Raw genomic sequence first — 23,974 nt, 5'->3', positions numbered from 1 at the left:
GGTGTACACACATTCAAAAAACAAATGTTCCAAAGGGCTGCAAACGTATCAGCGGGAGCAGTAAAAGATGTATCCTCCGGAGTTTGTGAACTCACAAATACCGCGAGAATCCATCTTGCTGGCAAGGTTAATATTATACACAATTACACAAGAAATGACCCAAAAAAAATCACATTGTATGGATGTTTTTTGTTGTTGTAAATCTCAAAAGCTACATAGTCCATTTTTTAATTTTTTATCAACAGTGGGTAGTAGTAGTTGTCAGGTTGTGACACTGAGTTTTGGGCCTGCTCTTGGTTTCTTCCTGTGCAATGGGACTTGTTTGAGCCTTTACTTGGAATTCTGTCTTAGTTTGCATGTGGGTGTGCCTTATGTGTAAGCCTCATGACCAGCATTCGGGGATTTACATAACAGCACACTCAGTGAAATACGATATCCTCTTATGGAAGTGAAAGAGAACATAGGGCAGGCCAGCTGGTTACTTATAATGTACTACCTCCGAATAAAGCACCTTTGTTTGGCTGCATCTTGTTACGAGAGGGCAGTGAAAGCTTCTGATTAATTCAGTTAATTATTATTACTCATGTGTGTTTGTGTAATCAATATTATAATGGTCTGTCTTCATTTGATGGCAGTTATGCGAGGAAGGCGGAGGAGGGCTTGAGGGATTGGATTTAAAGGGACTTGCAGCTCTCACTACTGACATCTTCATCCATAACATCCACAACAGGCTTGCGGAAAGGCCTGCAGGTAAAGACTCCTAACATCCCCCCAACCTCCCCCCAACCTCCCCCACATATGATCCATCATAGTTGCTGTAAGTCACAATTTTAGGGACTTTCTACCTCTCTCTTTATTTCTGCTTTTTGTCTGTGCTGTCGTTCTAATCCACAAAGCTTTATGGCCTTTTACTATTTACTGTCATTCATATTCCACAGAGTGGAAAGTCAATGCACATACTTGTTTTATAGTTACATTATATGGATGAATGATTGAATTGAGACATCACATAATGAAGCACGAGAATAGATCTTAGTAACGTAGTCCATAGGCAGGCATGCAAGGCTGGCTTTGGTGTTTAACAACTTGATCGCAATACCATCAAACACCAAAATGCACCCTCAAGAATCACATAGATCAAACCTTTTACTAAGTTTTTGCAACTTTTTAAGTTAAACCTAAAAAAAAAAATACATAAATATATATATATAAAAAATTTTGACTTTTGAACCTTGCAATAAACTACAACATTTCTACATTATTAGGATGTCTCATCATACTTCGAGCTTTTAAGTTTTTCTTTAATGAGGAAGCTTTTTACACTAGCTCTTTCAATTGTCAATGCAACAGCCATCATCTTTCATTTATTTGCTGGTTTTCTCAGAAAGAATATGCTTGTGTGCTATTCATATGGCAGTAATGGCACGTTGAATTTTTTTGTGTTTCCAGAGAATGCTCGTGAGGAAGTTGTGCGATTTTTCCAGAGGGAACACGAGCAGACAAGCTGTCCAGGATGGCTGCTGCTAAAATCTCTGTTGCTGCTAACTGCTGACAGCTCGGTACGGTTATTGTTTTTTTAGTTCCCTGTTTTGCTCACATAATTTAGTAGAGATGACTTCCTTATTTGCAAAAGCTATACACCTGCCAGACATTTTAATGACTAAACTTGTGCAATCTAATGCAATCCAAGTGAAGTTGCTTTGCTGGCAAAGTGTTGAGTGGTCAGACAACTTTATAACAACACGATACAAAACGAAACATTTCCGTTATTTGCAGAGTACACATTTTAATGGAACTAGGGAAATTAAAAAAGTGAAAATATGTAATCTCAGCAGTGTATTATAAATAATGTAACACTAGAAATATGCACAGGCATGATTGGCACTGAAACTGACTGACAGTTTTAGTTATTGTCTCATACAAGAGCTGGACTGAAACTTTTAAACTCATAATACACATACTGTTAAATTAATACCCCTCTGACAATGTCAATCAAAACTCAACATTGATATCTTTCTTTTTTATACAACTCTTGTAGCAGATCACATTAGATTGTCCAGGTGTATCCAATAAGTCCATTCTTGTACTTTTATAATAATCATTGTAGCATCACGTCTTCACCCAAATCAAATAAATTAAAATATTTTCTCAGTTGACAAATGCATATATTAAATAACAAAAAAGTTTACATTTCTTAACACTACATTTGTGTTTGTAGGTGATATTGTCATCTTTAAATCCAGAATTTCCTGCTGTTCTTGTGAAATGTTTGTACCTGCTCGTGTGCATCCCACCCAAGGAGGACTTAACCATGAAAGAGAGCTTTCAGGAGCCTCTAACACAGGTGAACATGACTTTACTTCTCCCCTTGACATTAGAGTGCGTCTGACTTTATACGTACTACCCTTCATAACGTTCCTCAAACCCTTCCATCTTTTTTAGGTTCTCCTCCAGCTATGTGGGCAGCCAGTCAATGTGGAGCGGCTAGTAGAGACCCAGGAGCTGCAGTGCCTTATCATCGGGCTTACGTCACTCTGGGACCAGACAAGCATCTCGTGGAGGCATCAGGCCTCCCGTGTCCTTAAGGTGGTTTCTGCTGTAGCCACGAGCAACACTGTTCCTAACCTACTCGGTGAGACAAATATTGAACTTACTGTATGCTTCCATTTGAACTGAAAGTTCACCACAAGACAGGCTGGACAGAGAGTGGATTCATTTATTTAAATAGCAAAGAAGTATTTTTTCACGCTATTCATTATTGTTACAGTAATTAGTTCTACAAAAACATATTACCACAGTTCAGATTTGGGATTTATTGCAAGAAAGATTCATGTGAGGGCTCATTTGGCACCAACAGGGCACTGTGGTATACAAGCACTTTTTTCTTTCCAAAACTGAGCAGTATTTTCTTCCTCTTTTATACATGTTTTGTCATTTAAAGCCAGTACATGTCCAATATGCCATTTCAGTGAAGAAAAAAAACCATACACACACACAGGATACCTGCTTTTTCACTGCACAGCAAAATAAAGCATTCAAAATGACCATTGAAATATTAACGGAATCATGCCATCTTTCTTTCTTTCTTTTAGAACTTTCTCTATAGATTTTCAGTTTAGAGACCAAATAAGATAAATAATGGAAGCAAACAATACTGTAGTCGATAAGATGATGTAGATGTAGCAGTATTGCTATCTTTCAGATGATGTGCTATATTGTAATTGTTTTGTCAATTAGTGACGTAAAAAAATTAATTTCATATAAATATTTTACAAATGAGATTCACAATGTCTTCTTCTTTAGGGAAGAACTGCATTCGCATATGCATCCAGAATCTGCTACGTATCGACTCAGCAGTGGCTGGCCCGCTATTAGCGGAAGTGGCTGTGGCCGTCTTCAGCTTCATTCGAGACACATATCCTCTCAATCCAGCCCTCTTCATCGAGTTTGACTCCCACAATGGCTACAAAGCCCTAGAAAACGTTCTTAAACGGTGAGGTGATTATGATATAGTTCAGCCTGTGTTGGACTTTTTATTTTTTATTTTTTTTTAGCCAAGATCAATTAGCAGCATTAATCTGGAATTTCAAGGTGTATGCATTTATTGTGATTTGCCCTTTGAGTTCTTCTATTCAATTTTTTTCTCTTGCTGCTCAATCCACAAAAGCTGTGAAGGAGGCGTACCTGAAGATCAGTTCCACTATGTGGAGGAGCTGCTGGCGCTCATCGCCTCATTCACCCTGCTTGGCAAAACAGAGCTCAAAGTAGCTCTTTGTGTCAGCCACCCTCAGCCTCCAGGCTTTAAATTTGAGCCGCCCCTCAACAAAGGTAAAACACAACGCACTGTAACCGCTCATCCTGCTTTGTCGTGTTCCAACTCACATGCTTAAGGCCATCATTTCATTTACTCACTTGATTCCCCTTTGATACTGTTGCAACTGCCTACCTTGACTCCCCACTGCCCCCACCTGCATCCCACTGTGGCAAGCAGCGTTCCTTTGGCTTAACAGGAAGCTGAGGTGATTATGTCTGGGATGATGAAGTGACGGCTTTCTTTTTAACAATGTTAGGATGCCCCACATCTATTCACCGCTGGCCTACAACAAGCGACCATCTATCATGGATGCACACACACCACCAGCAGACTCAGAAATGTGACGCCCGTAATAAACACGCCCACACTTGCACACACTCGCACACACACAGAGCAATCATCCATCACATGAAGGAGAAGCTCTTGTTCCAACACAGGGATCATGGAGTCTTGTGTTGATCTTATTTGGTTTTGATGCAATTTAACTTAAGCGTGAACATGAATCCTATTACTAAGCAGCTCTATATTTATCCGCAACACACGCCAGTGTGTTTTCTGGCTAAAATCTATCATCTATGTTCTTATTTTGACAAGGTGGAAAACAAACTACATCAAGGCAGATTATGCTTTTTTATTATTATTTTTTTTAACTTTTGTATTCATGCATGTGTTGTGTTTGTTTTCAACCTTTCCCAGTATGTGCAACTTGATTTGTTTACAGAACGCGTGCTTGATGTTAAATGTTCTTTGTAATTTATCGGTTGTGTTTTCTGTATTAAATTGACCTTGCCAGAGAAAATTTTAACACAATAATTTTATTTATTTTATCTTTTGACTACGGTATATTAACTTTGCTCCTAATTCTCAACCTTTTATTTCAGGTTCATCAGTCAAGAACATGCCTGCCTTCCATCTGCTGCAGGCCTTCTTGCTGCAGTCTGAGGATTCACAGCTGTGCTGTCAAATTTTAAGAACCTTTCAGATGATTTGGGAGAGAGACAAAGCCAATTTCTTCCTTTTGGAGTGGACCGTCCAGACAATGGCCCAACTGGCTGCATGTGTCTACCGCAAACCAGCAGCAGTCCAAACAATGTTCTTCTCAATGCTCGAGATGGTAAGTCTTTTCACACGGTTCTTTATATGCGTGTTTTCGCCATCCAATGCTGGGTCTTCTGCAGGTTATCTTCAAGCTGAACTACATCCCTCATGAGGCATTGCGCGTTGTGCTGAGCATCCTGAAGCAGAGTTTGTCAGGGTCAATGGCTCCAGAAGTGGTGGGAACAGAGTTTGGAGTGGTGACTCTTACAAGTTTTCACAGGTAAGCAGCACTACTTTGAAAAAAACACAAGACAAACGTATTGGGACAAATGTGTTTATCAAACAAGGGTTACTAGAACTCCTAATCCCACAAAATTTTAGTTTTTCAATTTACCAAGACATTTTCGACAATTATCTAGTGAAATTATACTAACTTTGTGGGAACAGGAAGGCTGTTTTCTGTTCCAATTGCAATGTGACAAGATTTGACAAAAATGACAGTCTGTCAAAATGCTGTTTGTTTGGAATGACCACTCTACCCTGAGTACAACACACCAATCATTTTCAAGATTGGATGAGTTCCAGAGAAATTTGGTTTTTATTTCGGGTAAAATTGCCTTTTTGGGCAACATTTTTTGTGTGTGATATTGCCTATAGGAAAAAACACCTTCAAATGAGAGTAAAACAGTACCTAATTTCAATATTTTTCGACATACTGTATGTCCTCAACCCTGTAATTTGTGTGCTATGCAAGGAACTCCTTCTCTGATTGGCTAACAAACTTCATTAAAAAATATCCCCCACTAAGCTTTTTCGTGCCGAAATTCTGAGGGACTCTACATATCTGAATTACTGTGATGTTTCAAAATATGTCTCTTGTCTTAAAATCTCAAATGAAAGAAGAGCAGGAGAATAGGTACTTCAGATGGCATCAATTGTTTTTCTGGAATGTATTTGTTATGGAGGATTTTAGAGGCATTTGACATGCTCATTTGACCTTTTTCAGAAAATTACACAAACCTGGGGGGTGGCGTGGCTGGTCGCATTTGTTATTTTCCTTATTCCAAGAAGAACTTGCACTGAATCCTGACCTCAAGCCTGTCTAACATCACTGACTGAGTTAATCTACTGCAGAACAATAGATTGTGAGCCAGCAGGCTCAAATCTAGAACTAAAAAATAAGAAATTATTTTAGGAAAATGCAGCTGTGGCATAAACCTCATATTAATTTGGTTGTGCTTACATACATGCTTGTTAGAAAACATACTACAATAAACTGCACGCCCATAATGCTGCTTTATCTGGTGAAAAATGTGGCTATACCACCAGCTTGTTAATGTGCTCATTGTGAACCTTGTGTACTCACTGACCACAACATTAAGTACACCTCCATAACTAATACTAATAATTTACCCTTACTATTCTGGTTTTCTTTACCTTACTGTAACCAGGACATTCCAGTGTGACCACAGACTCATGCAATTTCACTTAAGCTTTTTAAAAGGACATAAAGATTCTTAAACAAAAGCCTTAACCTTCCCTTAAAATTACACTTAATCCTTGTCTGTTCCTAGGTATTAAAAATGCTAAAAAAGTTAAATTGTGTCAAACTAGAAAACATGAAGAAAAAGTTAAAATGCCATTTTAGTTGAGTTGAGTCTATATTTGATAGTCCCACTTCAAGAGGTCTTTATAAATGCTGTTAAAGATCTTACATTTGACTTCCTTAAACCTGCAGCTCACCTTGCATCAGAGGCTGCCGTAGTTTAGAGTTGTAGTTGTAGTATGCTGTGTTGTATACTCGCAGTGCTGTTCTGCAAACTACAACCAGGATAATAATAGCCATCTTTAAGAATGGAGAAAAAAATGAGATGTTGGTCTCCTGTGTAGGATGACGGTGCACAGTGGCCTGCTTGCGGAGGTGCTGAGTGAATGGGGCCTCTTGGAGTTGCTGCTCGGGGAGCTTCGCAGGAGAGCAAAAATCATCCGCAAGGCTGGAATTTTCACCTCTCCTCAATTAGGTAGGAGACATCATATATGACTCACTTTCTGCTGTCATTTCAGTGCGAGCATTGCATGATTGGCAACATGTTCAACTATGATTCACTGCATGTGTCTGTCACTATGAGTCATTTGAACATAGAAATGGGAACTCATCTTATTATTAGTATGTCAACTCTGAAGCACCGGTCTATTCCTTAGATGCAGAGCAGCTGCCAAGTGGAGAGGATTGCGACAAGTTGCTCACTACTTGTATGCTACAAGTTGTGTCCGCCCTTACGCTGCGCTCAATTAAAAACACAGGTAGAAAATGTTCCACTCGATCCATTAAACTTCACTGCATTTATTTGATTCGTCTTTGTAAGAGAATCCCTTTTGAATATATAATATGTGTCACAAAATCGCCACCAATCAGCCATTGTAAGTTTGTGATTAACCAGTGAACAGACCACCATTCACCAAAAGTAATTTAGTAAGGGCCACAACAGGTTAAGCAGTACAGAAATAGATGGATATATTCTCTTCATTGTAACACACTTTTTAAATCTTATAATCTATTAGAATTTAATTCACGTCATTTTCTTATTTTTAATTTTTATTTTTTTAAGAGCTCTTTGCCCGATTATTTGCACTTGTTTCAGTTTCAGTGCGAGAGCTTGGTATGGTTCCTTACATTAAGCTCTTCCTGGATGAAGCTCATTATCGAGGTCCCACTCTATGCATTCTGGAGCATCTCGCCGAGCTGAACCCAGAGGAGTTCATGAGTACTGCCATAGGAGCCCTCTGCTCCTCCACACAACAGGAACTGGCTTTGAAGCGGGACCTATTACAGGTACCCAAATACATACCCTGAGACACCTGTCTTTGCAAGGATCTCAGCTTGTAGCCCTCCTCTCGCATCAAATCATAAACAATTGTAATGCACTTAAAATATAATTAGCAAGTGAATTTATTTTTCTTTACATGTGGGATGCTGATTACATTATTGACAAAGCAGATTGATCTGCTAAAACAGGTTTAGCTGTTAACTCTGGACCGATTTGATTAGCCCAGCAGCATTGTGCGGTGCTGCTTTCGTATCGGTGAATGGGCCTCAGATCTGATTAGGCTTAACAAGGTTATACTCCTACTGTATGTGTCAGATTTTTATAGATGGCGATGAGAGGCGCTCTTACTTGCAGATATTGTGTACGTGTCGCTGGTGTGTGATTTTTGTGCTTGTGTGCTGTTTGTGCTAACGCGGTTAAAGCAGGTGGCAATCAGATTGGCTCTGACCCGGGTTGCCAAGTGTTCAGAGCCATTGTGATTACTCCGGTTTCACTTAATCGCATTTGCCCCGCGTTGTGCCTCACACTTTACCTACCTGATGGATTAGCTCTCCAAATTGAATAAAGCTAATTTGATTTAGTTGACCTCCAAAAACTATTACCAGAAATGATTTATGATAGATCTATATGTTTCATCTATTTTTCATCACATTGTTTTAATTGACTGCAGCTCGTTTTGAAAGCTTTCTGTCTCTGTGTCTACCAAAATGTTTGTCCACCTGCTCACCAAATGTCTCTCTGATGGACGTCAGTCTATGTGGAAGGTGCTGGAGAGCCCAAATAGCTTGGATGCTTTCCGACGGGCCGGCGGATTCACTGGACTGCTCTCACTCGTGCTTGACATGGAAGGTGCCCTGGCCGACCCTCCCCAAGAAGAAGTGTGGCGATCCGTCGGTCATCAACCGTTGCTCGACCTTCTCCTTCTCGCCCTCCACATCTTGGCCTCCGCCATGCATCTGCACAGAGTGAATGAACACTTTTTTCAGACTGGCGGCTTTTACGAGAAGCTGGCTGAGGCGCTCCTCCAGCTAGGTTGCTTCCACTCCGAGAGGAGCAGGTGGGTGGCAGATGAGGGATGCTTTATAAAGACTGCAGAAGACCATCGGCCTTCTGGAAGAAGCTTCTATCAGTTTGTTGAGTTAGCAGAAGAGGCACCTTCATGTCACTCCTCCCCATCTGTCAAGCTTCCTGTCACTCTTCGGACTTGCATCAGGCTCCTTTCCTATCTTGATCACTTTGCTACAGGCCTCTACTCTCCTCTCGATTTGAATTTTGGCCTAGAACTTGGCAATGCATGTGACGGGGAGCGAAATAAACTAAATGGTACATTAGCGCATGAAGGGATGCATTCACTGTCGCCAGCTGTCCACACGGGTCCAGTCCTGCAGTCTGTGGAGGACCCGCATGGGACTTGTAGAACCACAGGAACCAGCTTATCCACAGTTTTAGAGTCACAGTCGAGGTGCTTCTTTTCACTCACACAAGTTTCTGCAAGAAGACTAAACATGTGTTGACAAGATTTTGTCTTTGACTTACAGTAGGTTCACATGTGATCATGTTATTCTTCATCCTGGAGCTACTCGAGTCATCATGACTCTCCTTCCATTCATCTTTACGCCTGAGGACATAGAGGTATTTGTTTAGCCATGATGTCATAAGGCTTCCCACATCTACTATACTTCATTCCTCTTTTTCTTTCTCAGCTCTCAATGGAGATCCAGCTTGCAGTGGCAAACCACATTCAGTCAGCGGTCAAATCGGAGCGAAATCGTCAGATCATGTGTGAGGGCGGGCTTCTCTCCACACTCCTGACTCACTGTCGCAGCATGCTGCTCACTCCAACTGACCCGTTACATCTAACTGTTACACGCATCTTGGAAAAGCTCTCCTCCCAGGCCATTACACCGTCAGAATTCAGGTTAGACATGTCTTATGCCCGAAATAATGGTTTTCATTTTTCCCTACATTTGAGCCCAGAATATTTGCTCAGTTTGTTTCTGTCCTTTTTCAGGAAATTTCTGTGTTTAGCAGATCCTCTTATGAGCTTGGCAGACAAAGCTGGAGTGCCATCGAAACCAGAATGCCCCACAACAGGCGAAGAAGCTGGTACTGTAGTTTTGTGAAAATGCCAGTCTCTGTTTTATTTTAATAGCACAAATGGACTCAACATATCGCTGGCATTGGGCCAAAACTTCAGCCACCAATTGGCAAACCATAACTTTTAGCAACCATACTGCAATGTGCTTTCATCTAATTTAATATTGCAAAACATTAGAAAACCCAGGTGTTGGTTGGGAGATATTGTGGTTGTCTCCATTTTAGTTTGCTGTCAAACACAATAACAACAGATTTTGTTTTCATACTGTTTCATCCAGATCTCAACACAAAAGCAAACACAACAACACAGTCCTCAGCAAAGACACTCAAGCGGAACTTCAGCTTGTTACAGTCTACAAGTTGCAGTAAATGTTGTGCTGGTTCCACCATTCCAGCCCACCAGATCATCTGTATGGTGTCGATGACATCACCACGCAATTTTCGGCCACATCGGCTCTCCGCCACGCCGGCCTTTGTGGAATTTGACATGAGCGAGAGTGGCTATGGGTGAGTCACAACCTGCCAGTTGATAGCACTAGATTTCATAAAATGTATGTCTAGTTGATTGATTAAATGCTGGTACATTGTTGTGCTTTACAGCTGCCTTTTCCTGCCTTCACTGGCCACAGTGAAGGGAGTAACAGCCGATTCTATCTCAACTGGTGGAATAGGAGGAGGTAGGAGTCCAAATGTTCAACACATGCATGTAGTAATAAATATAAAAAAGATGTGTTGCCATTTCTTTCTCTCTATTTTGTTAGACTGCCGGGGTTTCCCTCCCACAGCCGGTTTTTCCTTTTCCTGCTGGTTTCAGATCGACAGGTTTAGCTCAGCGTGTGATTCCCACCCAATCCGACTTCTAACCGTTGTTCGGCACATGTCGCGGACGGAGCAACAGTACATCTGTTTGTCTGTCTCCTTCTCAGCCTATGATGGCTGTCTGGTCCTCTCCACGGAAGAGGAAGCCTTTACTTACTTGGGTAAGGGGAGTGTATGAATTTAGATCATTTGGAATATGCAGTAAATATCTCTCGCAATATCTCTACTAAACTGTGCATATAAACTTTGTTAAGGTATCAACCTTGTGCCATTGTTCCATCACTCTTTTTCTAAATGGACCTTCTCTTGTTTGAATGTATTTCTGTGTCATTGAAAAACAGATATGATGGAGCCAGAGGTGAGCACCCCAACCTCTTTGCCCACCTCGCTGAGGCTCCGTTGCTCCAGCTTGCTGGTCCCGGGTCAGTGGCATCATCTTGTCGTGGTCATGGCCAAAGATGTAAAGAAGAGTTGCATTGCTTCCGCCTACTTCAATGGCAAAGTACTCGGGACTGGAAAGGTGTGAGGACTAGAGAGAGAGAGCTATGAGCTGACATGAACTAATCTGAATTAAACATACTGTATGTTCTCAAACAGATGAAATATATTCAGCCGTTTCCTGGAAAGTGTGTCTACATGGACCCCACAGCTGTTATTGACGTGTACGCAATGATTGGAACGCCCACTCTTTGGAAAGACCACGCTGCTCTGGTGTGGCGTATTGGACCGTCTCACCTTTTTGAGAAGGCTTTGAGCCCTGAGCTTGTGGATATCATATACTCTCAAGGCACTCTCTATCTGGGCAATTTTCTGGCTTTGTGCAAAAAAGGCAAGTGTATGACATTGTGCCAGTTTAATACAGGATTTGTTTCTTGATTAGCTTCTTACTGTGAAGGAATGCGACTTAATTTGGTTGTCATGACTGTTGGTCAGAGTAAAGCTTTATTAACATCCAAGTGTAAAACTCTGGATGTATTTTTTTTTTAATGAAAAAACTTAATGGTGGTCTTTCAAGGCTAGCCCTACATTATACTCATGAAGTAAACACAAGTTTAGCATCTCTTGTTTACTTTTATTTATGAAAACAACAGCAGAGTGGGGAGACAAGGGGGAACAATTACATGAGGCAACATTTTACAGTACCAAATGCATATGTGTACAATTTTTGATACAGTTACTTTGGTGGAGTGTGAAAATTGGTATAACAAATGCATTTAGATTGGTCCAAAATGAGCACTCGGTCCAGCATTTATACTGCACGATAAAGCGAACAATCTGGGAAAAAACAGGCAGGTTAGCCTGTTTGCTTTCATTCATTTACCTTGCACAACTGCTATTATTTCCCTCATCTCTTCCCAGATCCAGAAACAGAGTCTTTTCCTCTCCGGTTGGTTCCTGAGGAGAGGATTACTTTTGGCATCAACCTAGCAGTTTCCACATTAACAAATGTTGTGTACATCAGAGAGAACTACAATGAGCTGGACTGCAGACTGATTGCGAAAGAGGTGTGGCCAAATGTGTGTTTAATCCCTATTTTAGGTACATTCTAAAAGTCATCCATCTAATTCCAGCTAGGGATAACCTCAAGAGACCAGTCCACTCCCGTGTTTCTGGCTCATAACATCAGTCAGCACCTGAGTGGTACTGCACGCACTATAGGAGCAGCACTGATTGGACATTTTGGTGAGTAATGCACATGATTTATTTTTAATGTAATGTTTCCTGAATTCATACAAGTGCATTTTTAAGCACATTACCTTGTTTATTGTAGGTGTCCGCACATTCATCCCCAGAAGTGCTGCTGATGGTTTTCTGTACGTGGGTGGGCCTGCAGTTGTTCTCAGTCTAATTGCAATGGCAGCAGACGACAGCTCCCTGTATGCAGCAGTTAAAGTTCTTCTCTCCGTTCTGGAAACAAATTCTGCCATGCAGCAGGAAATGAACCGCATCGGTGGTTACAAGGTCTGCTTCAAGTCACACAAGAAACTACATTTAAAATCCACTTTTTACATATAAATTTACTCTATGCAGCTGCTTGCTTTCTTGCTGAAAATGAAGAGAAGTCTGGTCAGCCATAGAACATTCCAGTTGATTCTGTACCTCTCGAGTTCCATGGAGCTGAGCTGTGGTTCGGACCATCTGCAGAACACAGCTGCTTTCCAGGCTCTGCTGTTGGACCTGGAGGTACACATTAACAGGGGAAACCAACCCCAAAATATTATTTACTATAATGTGTTATATGCAGCCCCACTAGTCTAAACACAGCATTCTGATTAATATTGTGTTTGTGGAATATACATTAAGCAGCAAAATTCACCCGTTTTTATCCATCTCAGAGAATGGCTATTTAGCTACTTGCTGTCAACTGAAAATGGCATCACAGTTATTCAGGGCTCAGGTAATGCCCAATCACGGTTTGGGTGGAATTTGCTGCTTATCTCCTATTCCATAAACACACTATTAATAAGAATACTGTGTTGACTAGTGGGACTATATAGAATATATTTTAAAGACAATTTTTGGTTGACTTCTCCTTTAATCATAGTAGCCCTATTGGTCTAAGGAATATCTTACCAATTATAACACACAATGGCTTATGTTGTTAGGTCTGGAAGAACACGTCTGAAAATCTGGATCTCGCAGTCCTGAGCCACTTTGCTGAAATCTTGAAGTCCCCAAGGTAGTTTTCATGATCACTCAGAATGTGACCTAGCAACACAGCTTTCTAATCTAATCTATTTTTTACTCAAATGACAACAAGTTATGCAATTACTGGACACTGAAATAAATAGACTCTTGTTCGGGATTGACACCAAACCTTATCGTCTACTTTGTCAACATTTTGCAGAAGCCTGTCATCAATATCATGCTTGTGTATCATTACAAAGTCTAACAAAAATAGGTTTACAGTCAGTGTGAGAAAAGTGCATGGGTTGAACTGAATAAGATTGACTGTCAATGAAACTGACTGTGACAGACGTTCTCTCTGTATCCTCAGCAATGAGAGCAGGATTGCAGTGGTCATGCACAGAATGGGCGTGCTCCCATATCTGCTGTTTGAGTTGTGTGACCCTTCTGTGACTTATCAAAAAGTCAAGCTCGTTTCTTGTGTCATCACGTGCCTCCTGAAAGCTCACTTCACTCCTTTGGATATAAGCAGGTACTACCCACAGCATATGCTGGCTAGATGTTTTCAAAATTTACTCTTAAAATGGACATCATTGTTTCAGTTTGTAGAATGCCAGGTTAGGTGATAGGTGGGTTTATACCGATGATTTATTATGCATTCAATGACTGCTTAGAGTTTGTGGAGCTCTATTCTGAATCTTAGGTCATTGTTTAACTAAATGTCCTAAAATCGTAACATCCTCTATAGTTCCACTTTTTTAAGAAAACAACATAGCGCATACTGTATACACACTTATTCATGGGACGCAATATAAAGTACACATATTTTGATTTCATTTTAGCTGCATTACAGTGACAAATAATTAGTCACGATACAGTGAATTTTTACAGCACTACATACTGTACATGTTTTCATAAGAAACTTTTGTATTGGATCATTAACATTTAACATTTAAAGTACCACTGGGGAATAATCTGGAGCAAGGGTCACCAACAGGTAGCTAGCGTTCAAGAATGTATGCCTAAACTAAGTCTCTTGGTGTTTTTTTTTACAAGTGAGACGATCCTACAAAATGAATGGCCATAAAATACTTGACTTGAGTGACAATTTTGTTATGTAAATACAACAAGTAAATTTTACACGTATAAATAAAACCAGTAGCTCTCGATTTATCTTAATGTCTAGTGCTGTCGAAGTTAAAGCATGAACTAATTAATTAATCACCAAAAAATATCACATTAATCATGTATTAATGCAGATTAATCACACTATTCATTTTGACCACAGACTATTCTTTATCTTGACAGCTGATGGCTACATTAAAGGTAGTGTTTGAAAAATAAACATAACTGCATGCTTTAAAGTAAAGCATTTAATAAATGTTTCCGTATGACATTCAGAATATTTGTTCATATCAAACTACTGGGGTCATTTTTTTCCCATTTTAAATTATGCAAGTAATTAACTGATTAGAATGAGCGCTTGCAATGGATCAAAAAATGTTGAAGACATCTTTATAACATTAAATGTCGAAAGAATTAACACGGCGGGAAAAAAATGTTGATAAAAAAAAAGCCTTTTTAACTAAGCGATTAATCATGATTAATCAAAATTCTAAGATTAATTTGATTAAAAAATGTAGTCGTTTGACAGGTCTATTGTCTCTAAAAGTCTAAAAGGCTGGACAACCCTGATTATAGATGGAGAATGAGGCTGCATTGCCTTGAATAGTTGATGGCCAATGTGTGTGTGAAAATTGTTTGCATATTTTGCCAGAGTTGGGCTCTTCCTCATCTACATACTCCCTCCTCTTCGTAACGCAGTTGAAAGCCATGGCATGCCTGACTGTGATCTTTCCCAAGATACAAAAGGTAACACATGACAACATCTTCATGAAAGACACCTTCTGACTTGCAATGACCCCACACGTTTAATCTTTTTTTTTCTTAGTTTTGAATTCTGCCCCTGCCAGCCTCATCTGGATCCGCAACCAGCTGTTACTTGTTCTTTGTGACATCCTCGGTGCAAACAGCCCTCTGATCAACGAGTAGGTTGCATGTGTTACTGCTTTGCAAAACCAAAACAGGATGTAATCAAATTTGCCATAATGCCATGGAAGAAACTTTCATTTGTACTGGAATGTTCTCTATAAGCCAACAGAATGCTGTCTATGATGTCCTGGGCAGCGATTGGTTTATGCTCTTCCTGAAACCACACCTTCACTCTTCCACTGTGAAACTGGGTCTCATCCTGCTCACACATTTCCTGTCCTGTCCGACGCGGCAGAGCAGCTTCAGGGAGATGGTGCTCCTTGGAAGCCTCATAGATGGCATGGAGAAGCCATTTGCTATTATTGGTACACATTAGTTCAGCTATTACTTGGAAACGGATGAATATAATGGCAACTGCAACTTTGTTTTTGTATTTTGAAGATTTCCATAGGAATTAATAATTTGTTTGTTTGTTTTAAACATTGAAGACATGAACACTGAGTAGATGGCACTCATTAGCTGTATATTACTATAAATTTAGACTGGAAGTTTTGCAACATTACCAGTGCTCCACTAGATCCAGTAGACAGCATTGATTTTATTTAATTCCAATGTGCATTACACAGTATTTATTTATTTATTTTAAATTCCATTCATCAAGAGTAATTTAAATGGTCTAATTTCCATTGACTGTAGTATTTTTTCTCTGTGCAATTGTGCAAGTATTTGAGCCCCTAGTTTGCCATAACATCAGCTTTTTGGGCATGGCTGGCATACTGCATGCTACTTGATTTCCATACCCAGTAAAGGACAATTATGAATATGGCAAATGTGTGACCCAAGAAACATAGCTTATCTTCTTTTTTTCCTTTGCTTTTCTCCAGACAACCTTCGCGCTCACTCTTGGTCATATGAATGCTCCAGTGCTGCATGCCCTGGTTTTGATGTTCTCCAAGGTCTTCTGGTCAGACAATTTCAGCTGCCGCAGGTCTATGACGCTTTGGCTGCTCTGCTACTGGGTATGAAGGTCAGTCACTCTGCAGAAAGAGAGGCGAGTATTTTAGCTTGAACTGATATAAATGGGAAGTCATAGTGGTTAGTGTGTCTCCCTCACAGGCAATTATATGTAAATTAAGAGTATTGGCTTTGAATCTCAGCTGAGGCCCTCCATTGTGGCGTGTGACAGTGTTTTGTTTTGTGCTCCTGTGGCTCCCTCCCACCTCCCGAAAATATGCATGCTAGGTTTTAGAAAACTCAGTGTGAATGTTTTTGTTGTTGTTGTTGTTGTTGTTGTCTCTACCATTGACTGGGTACAAGTCCACAGCACGCACCGGCTCGCAGGTGGTCTGTCAGCTCCGGGTCACCCACAACCCCTGTGATGACAAGTGCTATAGAAAATGGATCAATAGATGAAATGATATAAATGGTTACGCTTGTTTTTGACATTCAAATCGTGCCACGCGCTATCTACAGGTGAACTTGGATGACTCCCTCCAATCATTGATCGACAGCCAGGCTGACAGTCCTGCCCCACAGCTCTGTGTGGAGGCTGCAACATTACTGCTTGAACTGGTCAAAATCATCACTACGCAAGTAAAAACATTAAAAACCCTGCAGTTGTTCGTAACTTGTGAATCAATGACTGCACGTCTTTTGAATAAAGCATCAAGCAGGCACTGACGCATCATCGGAGTTGCAGCTGCTGGCAAGTGTGATGCAGTTCTTCTGCCGACTGCATAACCTTCGACCTCGAGACCCACTGTGGGCATCCATAGATTTCCTCCATGCGCTTGTTGCTGTTATGTTCCCTTGGTACAGTGCAGAGGTTTGTGCCTTACATTTGCTTTATTTTATTTAACAGTTGGGTCAAAAGTAACCCAATTTTGGATAAAAAACTGACCGATCCACTTTATGTGTCAATTTGACCCAATTTTCTGGGTTGTTTTATACAAAATGACCCCATTTTTTGACCCAAGTAAAGGATTTCACCAATATTTATGAGTTGTTTTGCGCTGAAAGACCCATTTCTTAATCTTTACTCAAAGTTGGGTCAAATTGACCCAAGTAGAAGATCGGTCCATGTTTGACCCATAGTTGGGTTATTTTTGACCCAACTGCATGGCATTTTTTTCAGAGTGAGCATGGGCAAGTTTGTGGAATAACCCAATGTGAGGATGAACTCAGGATTCAGTCACCCAGGAAGCCGGTGTGTGACTTTATCCGCATTCTGCTGATGGACAGTCTTCTCAATGTGTCTGGCAACAGCAACACACATCCTTTAGTGTTACTGGTGGAGGTAAAATTGCAAACTGTTTTATAGATCACACTCAAATGTCAATTTCAATAGTGTGTGTGCACTCTTTGCATGTTGAACCTGCAAAACTATTACTTCACCAGAAGGTGCCACTATTTGCTTAGTTACTGAATAAATGGAGCAGCGCAATGGCACTTATGATGAAATTACTGTACTTAGAAGAACAAATAAAACCAGAATGGCTGTGTTGAGTGTTTTTCAGTCTCATGTTGCAGGAAGTTCTAAAATATAATAATAATCATAAATATTATAGTTCTGCCCAGATGGCGCATCATTTGAGCAGAGGCAGAGTTTCCAGACTGAGCTGTTGAAGTACATGATGGACATTATCTACATGCTCAGCAATGATAAAGAAAATCACACTCGCCTTATATCACAAGGTAACATGACCATATAAATTATATGTATTTCTAAATATACTATACCTGATAATGAATGTATTATTCTTTTGTATCCAGTGTAGTTACTGCAATTCTGTATTTCATTTAGGCTCCAAAGGGGAGAGACCTGCAGGCCAGATGTGCACATTGATGGGTAATGTGGTGCTCTTCAGTAAGGTTATGGTGCAGGCACTTTACAACGGAACATTCCTGGGGTCCTCTGAGAGTTTACTCAACTTCCTCGCAGATCAGATTGTAGTGGTGAGATGAGCCTACACGCACATATGCGCATACTCTTCATACAAACATCTGGCTATGGCCAGCCAAACATATCACACTGTGTTCAGCATACACAGCGAGGAGTTCAATCTGACATTCTGTTCACATGTTATAATTTTACAAGGCCTGAATGCTACATTTATATAATTATACAGCCATGAACGTGAAGTAAAAAAAAAAAACTGAAATGTTAAATTGTACCTCAATATTTTCAAATATTGTTTCCATAAAGAACACTGGAAGAACAAATTGCATAGTAAATAAAAAAAAAACATTTTTAATCTCATGATTAGTTATTATATCAACAAACATGCTGATTTATAATTGCATAGTAAATAAATAAAACATTTGGAATCTCATTATTAGTTATTATATCAACAAACATGCTGATTTATAAGTGGGGAAAAATAAGATCCCTCTGATATTTCTTTATACTTTAGGCCCTGGAAAGAGGAGAAACTCACAAGGAGAAGACAGTGTCAGCTCTCTACTCATGCGCAAACAAGGCCGTGCTCCACTTCCTTTCACGACCACGCCATTCCACAGCCGAGTTGGAGGGCATCGTTAAGACATTCCAAACAATCAATGATCGCTGGGATGTTCTCTTGGCGACTTACAATTCAAACGTGAACTTTATTACATGTCTTCTTCATTGTCTGCTATTGATTGGCTCTGGCAGGTAATGGCTAACTCGGGTGCAGGGACTCATATTTGCACACTTGTAACCATTAATATCAGACTGACTTATGTGCGTGTTTGTTTGTTTTTAAACTGAAGTTACCCGGAAGGTTTTATGTGTGGAGCCCAAAAAGTGCAGAGCAGGAAAGTTTCAGCCATCTTGTTTCCCACCAAAGCACAGCATGAAGTGGACATAGAATCTGGGGCAGAATTTCCCACTGGTATGAAATTCACCGCTTTAGCATTTGCATTTCTTGGTGTATCCAACTATTTATTTATTTTTGTATGATTTTTTTTTACAGTTGTGGACAAATATGTTGTTGTTTTTTTCAGATGACAAAGAGCTAGTGTCCTTAGCAAAGACCTGCTGGTCCAAGTTGATGACGGAGCGACGGCACACTCTGGAAGAAGCGTACAAGATCGAGATCTCAGCCAGCCACACTGCTCAGGGGGCATCTGTGAATATGACTGACATCAGCCCACTGTGGGAGGAGATGGCACACAAAGCCTGGCTGCTGCACTCAGGTCAGCTCTTATTATGTGTCATTGTAATGCGATTAGGAAACAGTGTAACATTCTGTATGATAGAGTAAAACTTGAACAAACAAGATATAATCAAATACAATATTTTGATGCTTCTACATGATAATTATTGATCAAATATATGAGACAATAAAGGAATGTTATGTTATAATTAAAATTTGATATGCTACAGTAATGTGATATGATGTAAAATATGAATAAAATAAGACATGATCTTATGTAATGTGATATACAGTGTTCCCTCGTTATAACGTGGTTCACTTTTCGCGGCCTTGCTGTATTGAAATTTTGCATGCAGTTTTTTACAGTAATGTACCTATTTTATAAAATTTCTAAAGGTTTGAACATTAAGAATGTTTAAACAAGAGAGAAATGTGAGAAAATGAAAATGCCTCGATGAGAAAAGTGTATAACTGTGTGGATGAGAGGTTTTAGAGCCTTAAAACATTTATAATAAATGTAAAACATAAAGCTAACTACTTCACAGATTTCATTTATTGCGGGCATTTTTTTTTTAAACCTAACACCAGCGGAAAACACTGTAATATATTACTATGTAATAAGATATGATAACTTCGATAAGACATAGGCCTACTGTATATCAGGGGCCACCAACCTTTTTAAAACTGAGAGAGCTACTTCTGGGTACTGATTAATGTGAAAGGAGCCAATTTCCAACTCACTTCTGAAATAACAAATGCATCAAATTACGTGTGTTTAAATGATGTTCTGCTAGCTTGTATGCTTTGGTTTGGGCATGCACTCCAATACTGATGTTTGAACTATACTACAGAAGTATAGAAAAAAATAAACACATCAGACAGGCGTGCTACCCGTGTGGTCCTTCGGGGCTACCTGGTGACCCCTGCTGTATGTGCATCATAAACTGTTGGATATTTTATGATACAATGTGATCATACAATATGGAGGGGCTCAAAAAAAGAAAGAAAGAAAGAAACAATAATACGATGTGATAAACGATACAATGTGAGACAAATCAATGTTTACCGATAACAATCCGATTAAATGCTAATTTAACAGACTGTAAAATACTATAATATGGTTCCATGTCAGTACCGTAGTGGGACATGTTAGAACTGTATGATTCAACACAAGATGATAAAATAACAAGGAGTCTGCTATATGTATAATTTAAGTAGAGAAATAAATGCAACAAAACAAATTCACATCACTTGTTGAATATTGCACATTTCAATACAGAGAGCATATACTACCGCAAAAATGGCATCAAACACATACTGTACTAAGTTTACATAAAGGAAAGATTGTATTTTCCATTGGGAGCAGTGTTGAATTTGACCATGACAGAAGGAAGTCTGTTGCTAAACGAGCTGCTCGGTGCTGTCAGAGTGATCCGTAGATGCATGCACTTTTGCTCTGTGTACTTGACATTTGACATTTGTGTGTGTATAACTCCCTCACAGAGAAACATAAGCAAGCGATGGCCAGCAGCCCTCTCAAGAGGTTGGACATGATCAGCAGTGCAGTTCGCTCAGCTATGGGGAGGCAGGACAAGGAGACGGTGTCAGTCGAGGTACGCACTCGCATCCCCTCATTAATAAGATGCTACCAAACCAACCAACACTCATTCCAAAGTCACTCGCTGCCGTATTTGTGTTGTGGGCCGTTCAGCCCTGTGGGAGTGTTTTTATTATTCCTTAAAATGGATTTGGAAGATCACAGCTGATTGCCCCTGAGTGGGCATAGTAATTGATATCTGCTCGGCCCATTCACAAGAACATTCGCCGCAACACACTGTTTGCAGCTGAAGGTTAAAGACGCGTTTATTGTTGTTTTTCCCCCCGAAACACGTGGTCCACATCATTAGTTCCCCCACAACGCTTAAGACGTTGAGCCATCTGGAGCAGGGAGCGGGGACATATTACTCAAGCACACAGGCATGAAATTACCGCGTCTGTGTTTGCCCCAGCCCTGCAAAGTGTGTGTGTGTGAGTGTGTGTGCACGTCTCCTGCCCGCTGAAATTGGGTTGGCAATTATAGTGGTAGCAATCTGATGAAAACATTATTCATTTGATGTTATTCTTTATCATATCAGTATCTGACAGGCTATCAGACAGGGTGATGAATTGTTTTTCCACCTGAGAAGAAGCAGGAGGGATGTTTCCCTGCACTTTGTTGAATCACGTCACCGGTCTGAGATTTTCTTCAAAACTACGAGACAGATCGTCAGAACGTTCAGCCAGTTTGCACACAGCCTCACAAAGAAATGAGTGAGACAATAATTAATTTCTGGATCATCAACTTGTGGCCTTTATTTGGCAAGTGAGAGATGTGTCCGGGGATCCTCAGTAATGTAGCATTACAGTGTGCTGAGCATGGCTTTCCCGTCTCAGATATTAACATTACTGTACAGTACATTGAACAAAAAGCAGTCCCAAAGCCTTCTGTAGGTATTGAGTGGGAATATAGTGACTGATAGGCAGTCTCAGTGCAAGCCTTCCAAAGAATTATTTCATCAGCGAATGCCGTTTCCATAATCATATCTGTGTCCTCACATTACGCAGATAATTAACGGCACTAATGATCACGTTAAGTTCATTACACATTCCCTACCAGCCCAGAATGAAGTTGACATTATGTTGCCTTATCATCAAAGGTGGCGCATTGTTGGGAAGTCATTAAAATGGAAATGAGTGTGATGTTCGGATGTTAATTGCAGTGGGAAGGGATGAGTTATGTATTTAATGCAGCATTTAAAAGCCAATGAGTCTCCTATCTGCTAAATAGGGTAATTAATGCTATATATTACTTATGTTTGTCCAATTGAAGGAATGAAATTGCAAGATGACTTGCTGTTTATCTGCAACGCCATGGCTCTGGTTTGCAAACTTCATTATTACTCTCCTCTCTGTAATATTTTCATAATCCCCTCTTTTTTCCACTGCACAACATTTCCAAAGACACACTATGCCATTTTCATTCTTCAGCAGGCTTGTCAAATAAAACTTGATTGGCATGGGTTTATTTCGAAATGAGTTTAATTTTTGCTTCTTTTTATAAAAGCTGCGTACTGTTGTGCTGTTCATTTATGAGGTTATAGTCCAAAACACAGAATTAGCATCTGTAAATAAGAGTGCATATAAAGAGTGACTGCGTGTTCATTCCTTCAGTTAAATGGCCGTCGTGGGTCAGCAGTGAGGATGGACACATGTTGTTTCACTCGTCTCTCAGCGAGCACTGCTGTGATGATGGGCTTAATGAAGCAGTTAACAGTGCAAATATGATCCCTGTGTGTCTGCTCAACATGAGCATCCTGCAGTGTCAACACGGCTCCGCTTGTTATTTTTTCTTTTCTCTTTTAATCGACACACGCACATTTACCTTGCCCCCTACTGTGCTGTGGCTCAGTGATATTAATGTTTATGTTAATTAGATCACACCAACAAAGGATTACATTCGCAGACAGGGGTTATTGTAAGTCTGTAGCCACTAGCTTATTTGGCCGCCGTGAATGCAGTTTAGAGCCAATGTAATTGTATGAATGCATTGTAATTGCATGAGGAAATAACAATATGAAAATACAATCTCTGTGTGCGTGGAAGGAGGAACGATTGCTTTTGCACTAGTATTTTGCTGGTCTTTTTCCAGGAGTTTCTGTGTTACATGGAGTCGCACCAACAAAGGGGAAACAGCATGTTTGAGAATATGAGGACAAATCACTTACAGGTTTGAAGAAAATACTTTTTGTACAGAATGTATTTCGAAAGAACAAAGCAATTAATTTGCATTTGTCATCCCTCTCTTGTCTTTTTACTGCGGCCCAGTTACGAGCCAGTGAGTGGGATCGGGTCAACTCCCAATGGCTGCTTGTGGAGGCAGAGCTGTTGAGGGAGAGAGCCGTGTTTGGGCCGGGTCCGGGCGTGCTGCTCAGCCGCGACTGGGTGCAAGACGCTGCCGAAGGACCCAACCGCACCCGACTACGCATCCGCAGAAAGGAACTGAGACGCTCCAGACGGGTACAGTAATAACTGTAAAAGGCAATCTCTGCACATGTCCCACCGGAATACTTTGGATTTATAGCTGTTTGTCTGCAGTGTCCGCCACAGAGATTTATTTTCATGAGCAGAAAAACAGGTCATAATTTGCATCCATGCAATTTATCTTTTAAGATATTTTTTGACATTTCATTTTTTGTCAAAGGGGTGATTCAAATGAATTTACAAATTTCCCCATTGGTAGAGAAATTATATTAATTGCGCTTTCATCCACTTAAACTACGTTCAGACGGCAGGCAAATGCGACCCAAATTAGATTTTCTTTTGCCCATATGTGACCTGCGTCTGAACGGCTCAATTCCAATTTGTTCAAAACCGACCTGGGTCACTTTCATATGTGGTCCGAGATCGAATACGTATCCATTTTTTTGCAAAGCGTCCTCCATCTGAGCGGCCTGGTCACATGCATCCGACCTATGTCATCAAAAGCCCAATATGCGCTCCGTGCTGGCAAGGGGGAGTACGCAGGAGACGACTGATAATCGTCTGTGAATCTGCAATGTTGTTTTGAGTAACAATGTTGACTT

At 40.3% G+C, this 23,974-nt stretch overlaps 1 protein-coding gene across 3 annotated transcripts in view; it reads left to right on the top strand.

Annotated features, from left to right (window-relative positions):
* The window catches only part of wdfy4 (WDFY family member 4), a 51,343-nt gene that overhangs the window by 5,157 nt on the left and 22,212 nt on the right, over positions 1-23,974 (top strand). For 2 of the 3 annotated variants that reach the window (XM_086092778.1, XM_086092779.1), the window contains exons 5-45: positions 636-750; positions 1,450-1,559; positions 2,219-2,344; positions 2,443-2,632; positions 3,304-3,493; positions 3,668-3,828; positions 4,696-4,928; positions 4,993-5,132; positions 6,743-6,873; positions 7,055-7,156; positions 7,495-7,685; positions 8,433-9,142; positions 9,219-9,312; positions 9,384-9,598; positions 9,692-9,786; positions 10,056-10,284; positions 10,378-10,454; positions 10,539-10,757; positions 10,938-11,116; positions 11,194-11,425; positions 11,956-12,101; positions 12,168-12,279; positions 12,368-12,558; positions 12,628-12,780; positions 13,203-13,276; positions 13,595-13,756; positions 15,002-15,096; positions 15,176-15,272; positions 15,379-15,581; positions 16,101-16,243; positions 16,690-16,809; positions 16,880-17,041; positions 17,351-17,512; positions 17,784-17,910; positions 18,020-18,171; positions 18,630-18,868; positions 18,967-19,088; positions 19,201-19,392; positions 20,856-20,965; positions 23,041-23,118; positions 23,217-23,408. In XM_086092778.1, coding sequence (XP_085948904.1) covers positions 636-750; positions 1,450-1,559; positions 2,219-2,344; positions 2,443-2,632; positions 3,304-3,493; positions 3,668-3,828; positions 4,696-4,928; positions 4,993-5,132; positions 6,743-6,873; positions 7,055-7,156; positions 7,495-7,685; positions 8,433-9,142; positions 9,219-9,312; positions 9,384-9,598; positions 9,692-9,786; positions 10,056-10,284; positions 10,378-10,454; positions 10,539-10,757; positions 10,938-11,116; positions 11,194-11,425; positions 11,956-12,101; positions 12,168-12,279; positions 12,368-12,558; positions 12,628-12,780; positions 13,203-13,276; positions 13,595-13,756; positions 15,002-15,096; positions 15,176-15,272; positions 15,379-15,581; positions 16,101-16,243; positions 16,690-16,809; positions 16,880-17,041; positions 17,351-17,512; positions 17,784-17,910; positions 18,020-18,171; positions 18,630-18,868; positions 18,967-19,088; positions 19,201-19,392; positions 20,856-20,965; positions 23,041-23,118; positions 23,217-23,408 — 6,771 coding nt within the window. The remainder of the gene's footprint in view (positions 1-635; positions 751-1,449; positions 1,560-2,218; positions 2,345-2,442; positions 2,633-3,303; positions 3,494-3,667; positions 3,829-4,695; positions 4,929-4,992; positions 5,133-6,742; positions 6,874-7,054; positions 7,157-7,494; positions 7,686-8,432; positions 9,143-9,218; positions 9,313-9,383; positions 9,599-9,691; positions 9,787-10,055; positions 10,285-10,377; positions 10,455-10,538; positions 10,758-10,937; positions 11,117-11,193; positions 11,426-11,955; positions 12,102-12,167; positions 12,280-12,367; positions 12,559-12,627; positions 12,781-13,202; positions 13,277-13,594; positions 13,757-15,001; positions 15,097-15,175; positions 15,273-15,378; positions 15,582-16,100; positions 16,244-16,689; positions 16,810-16,879; positions 17,042-17,350; positions 17,513-17,783; positions 17,911-18,019; positions 18,172-18,629; positions 18,869-18,966; positions 19,089-19,200; positions 19,393-20,855; positions 20,966-23,040; positions 23,119-23,216; positions 23,409-23,974) is intronic. The other variant, XM_086092780.1, reaches the window with a different exon arrangement.

This window comes from Leptonotus elevatus, chromosome 13, assembly GCF_054856555.1.
Source record: "Leptonotus elevatus isolate MCC_2025b chromosome 13, RoL_Lele_1.0, whole genome shotgun sequence".
Classification (NCBI taxonomy): domain Eukaryota; kingdom Metazoa; phylum Chordata; class Actinopteri; order Syngnathiformes; family Syngnathidae; genus Leptonotus; species Leptonotus elevatus.
The sequence above is the reverse complement of the archived record's forward strand: the minus strand, read 5'-3'. Positions and strand labels throughout refer to the sequence as shown.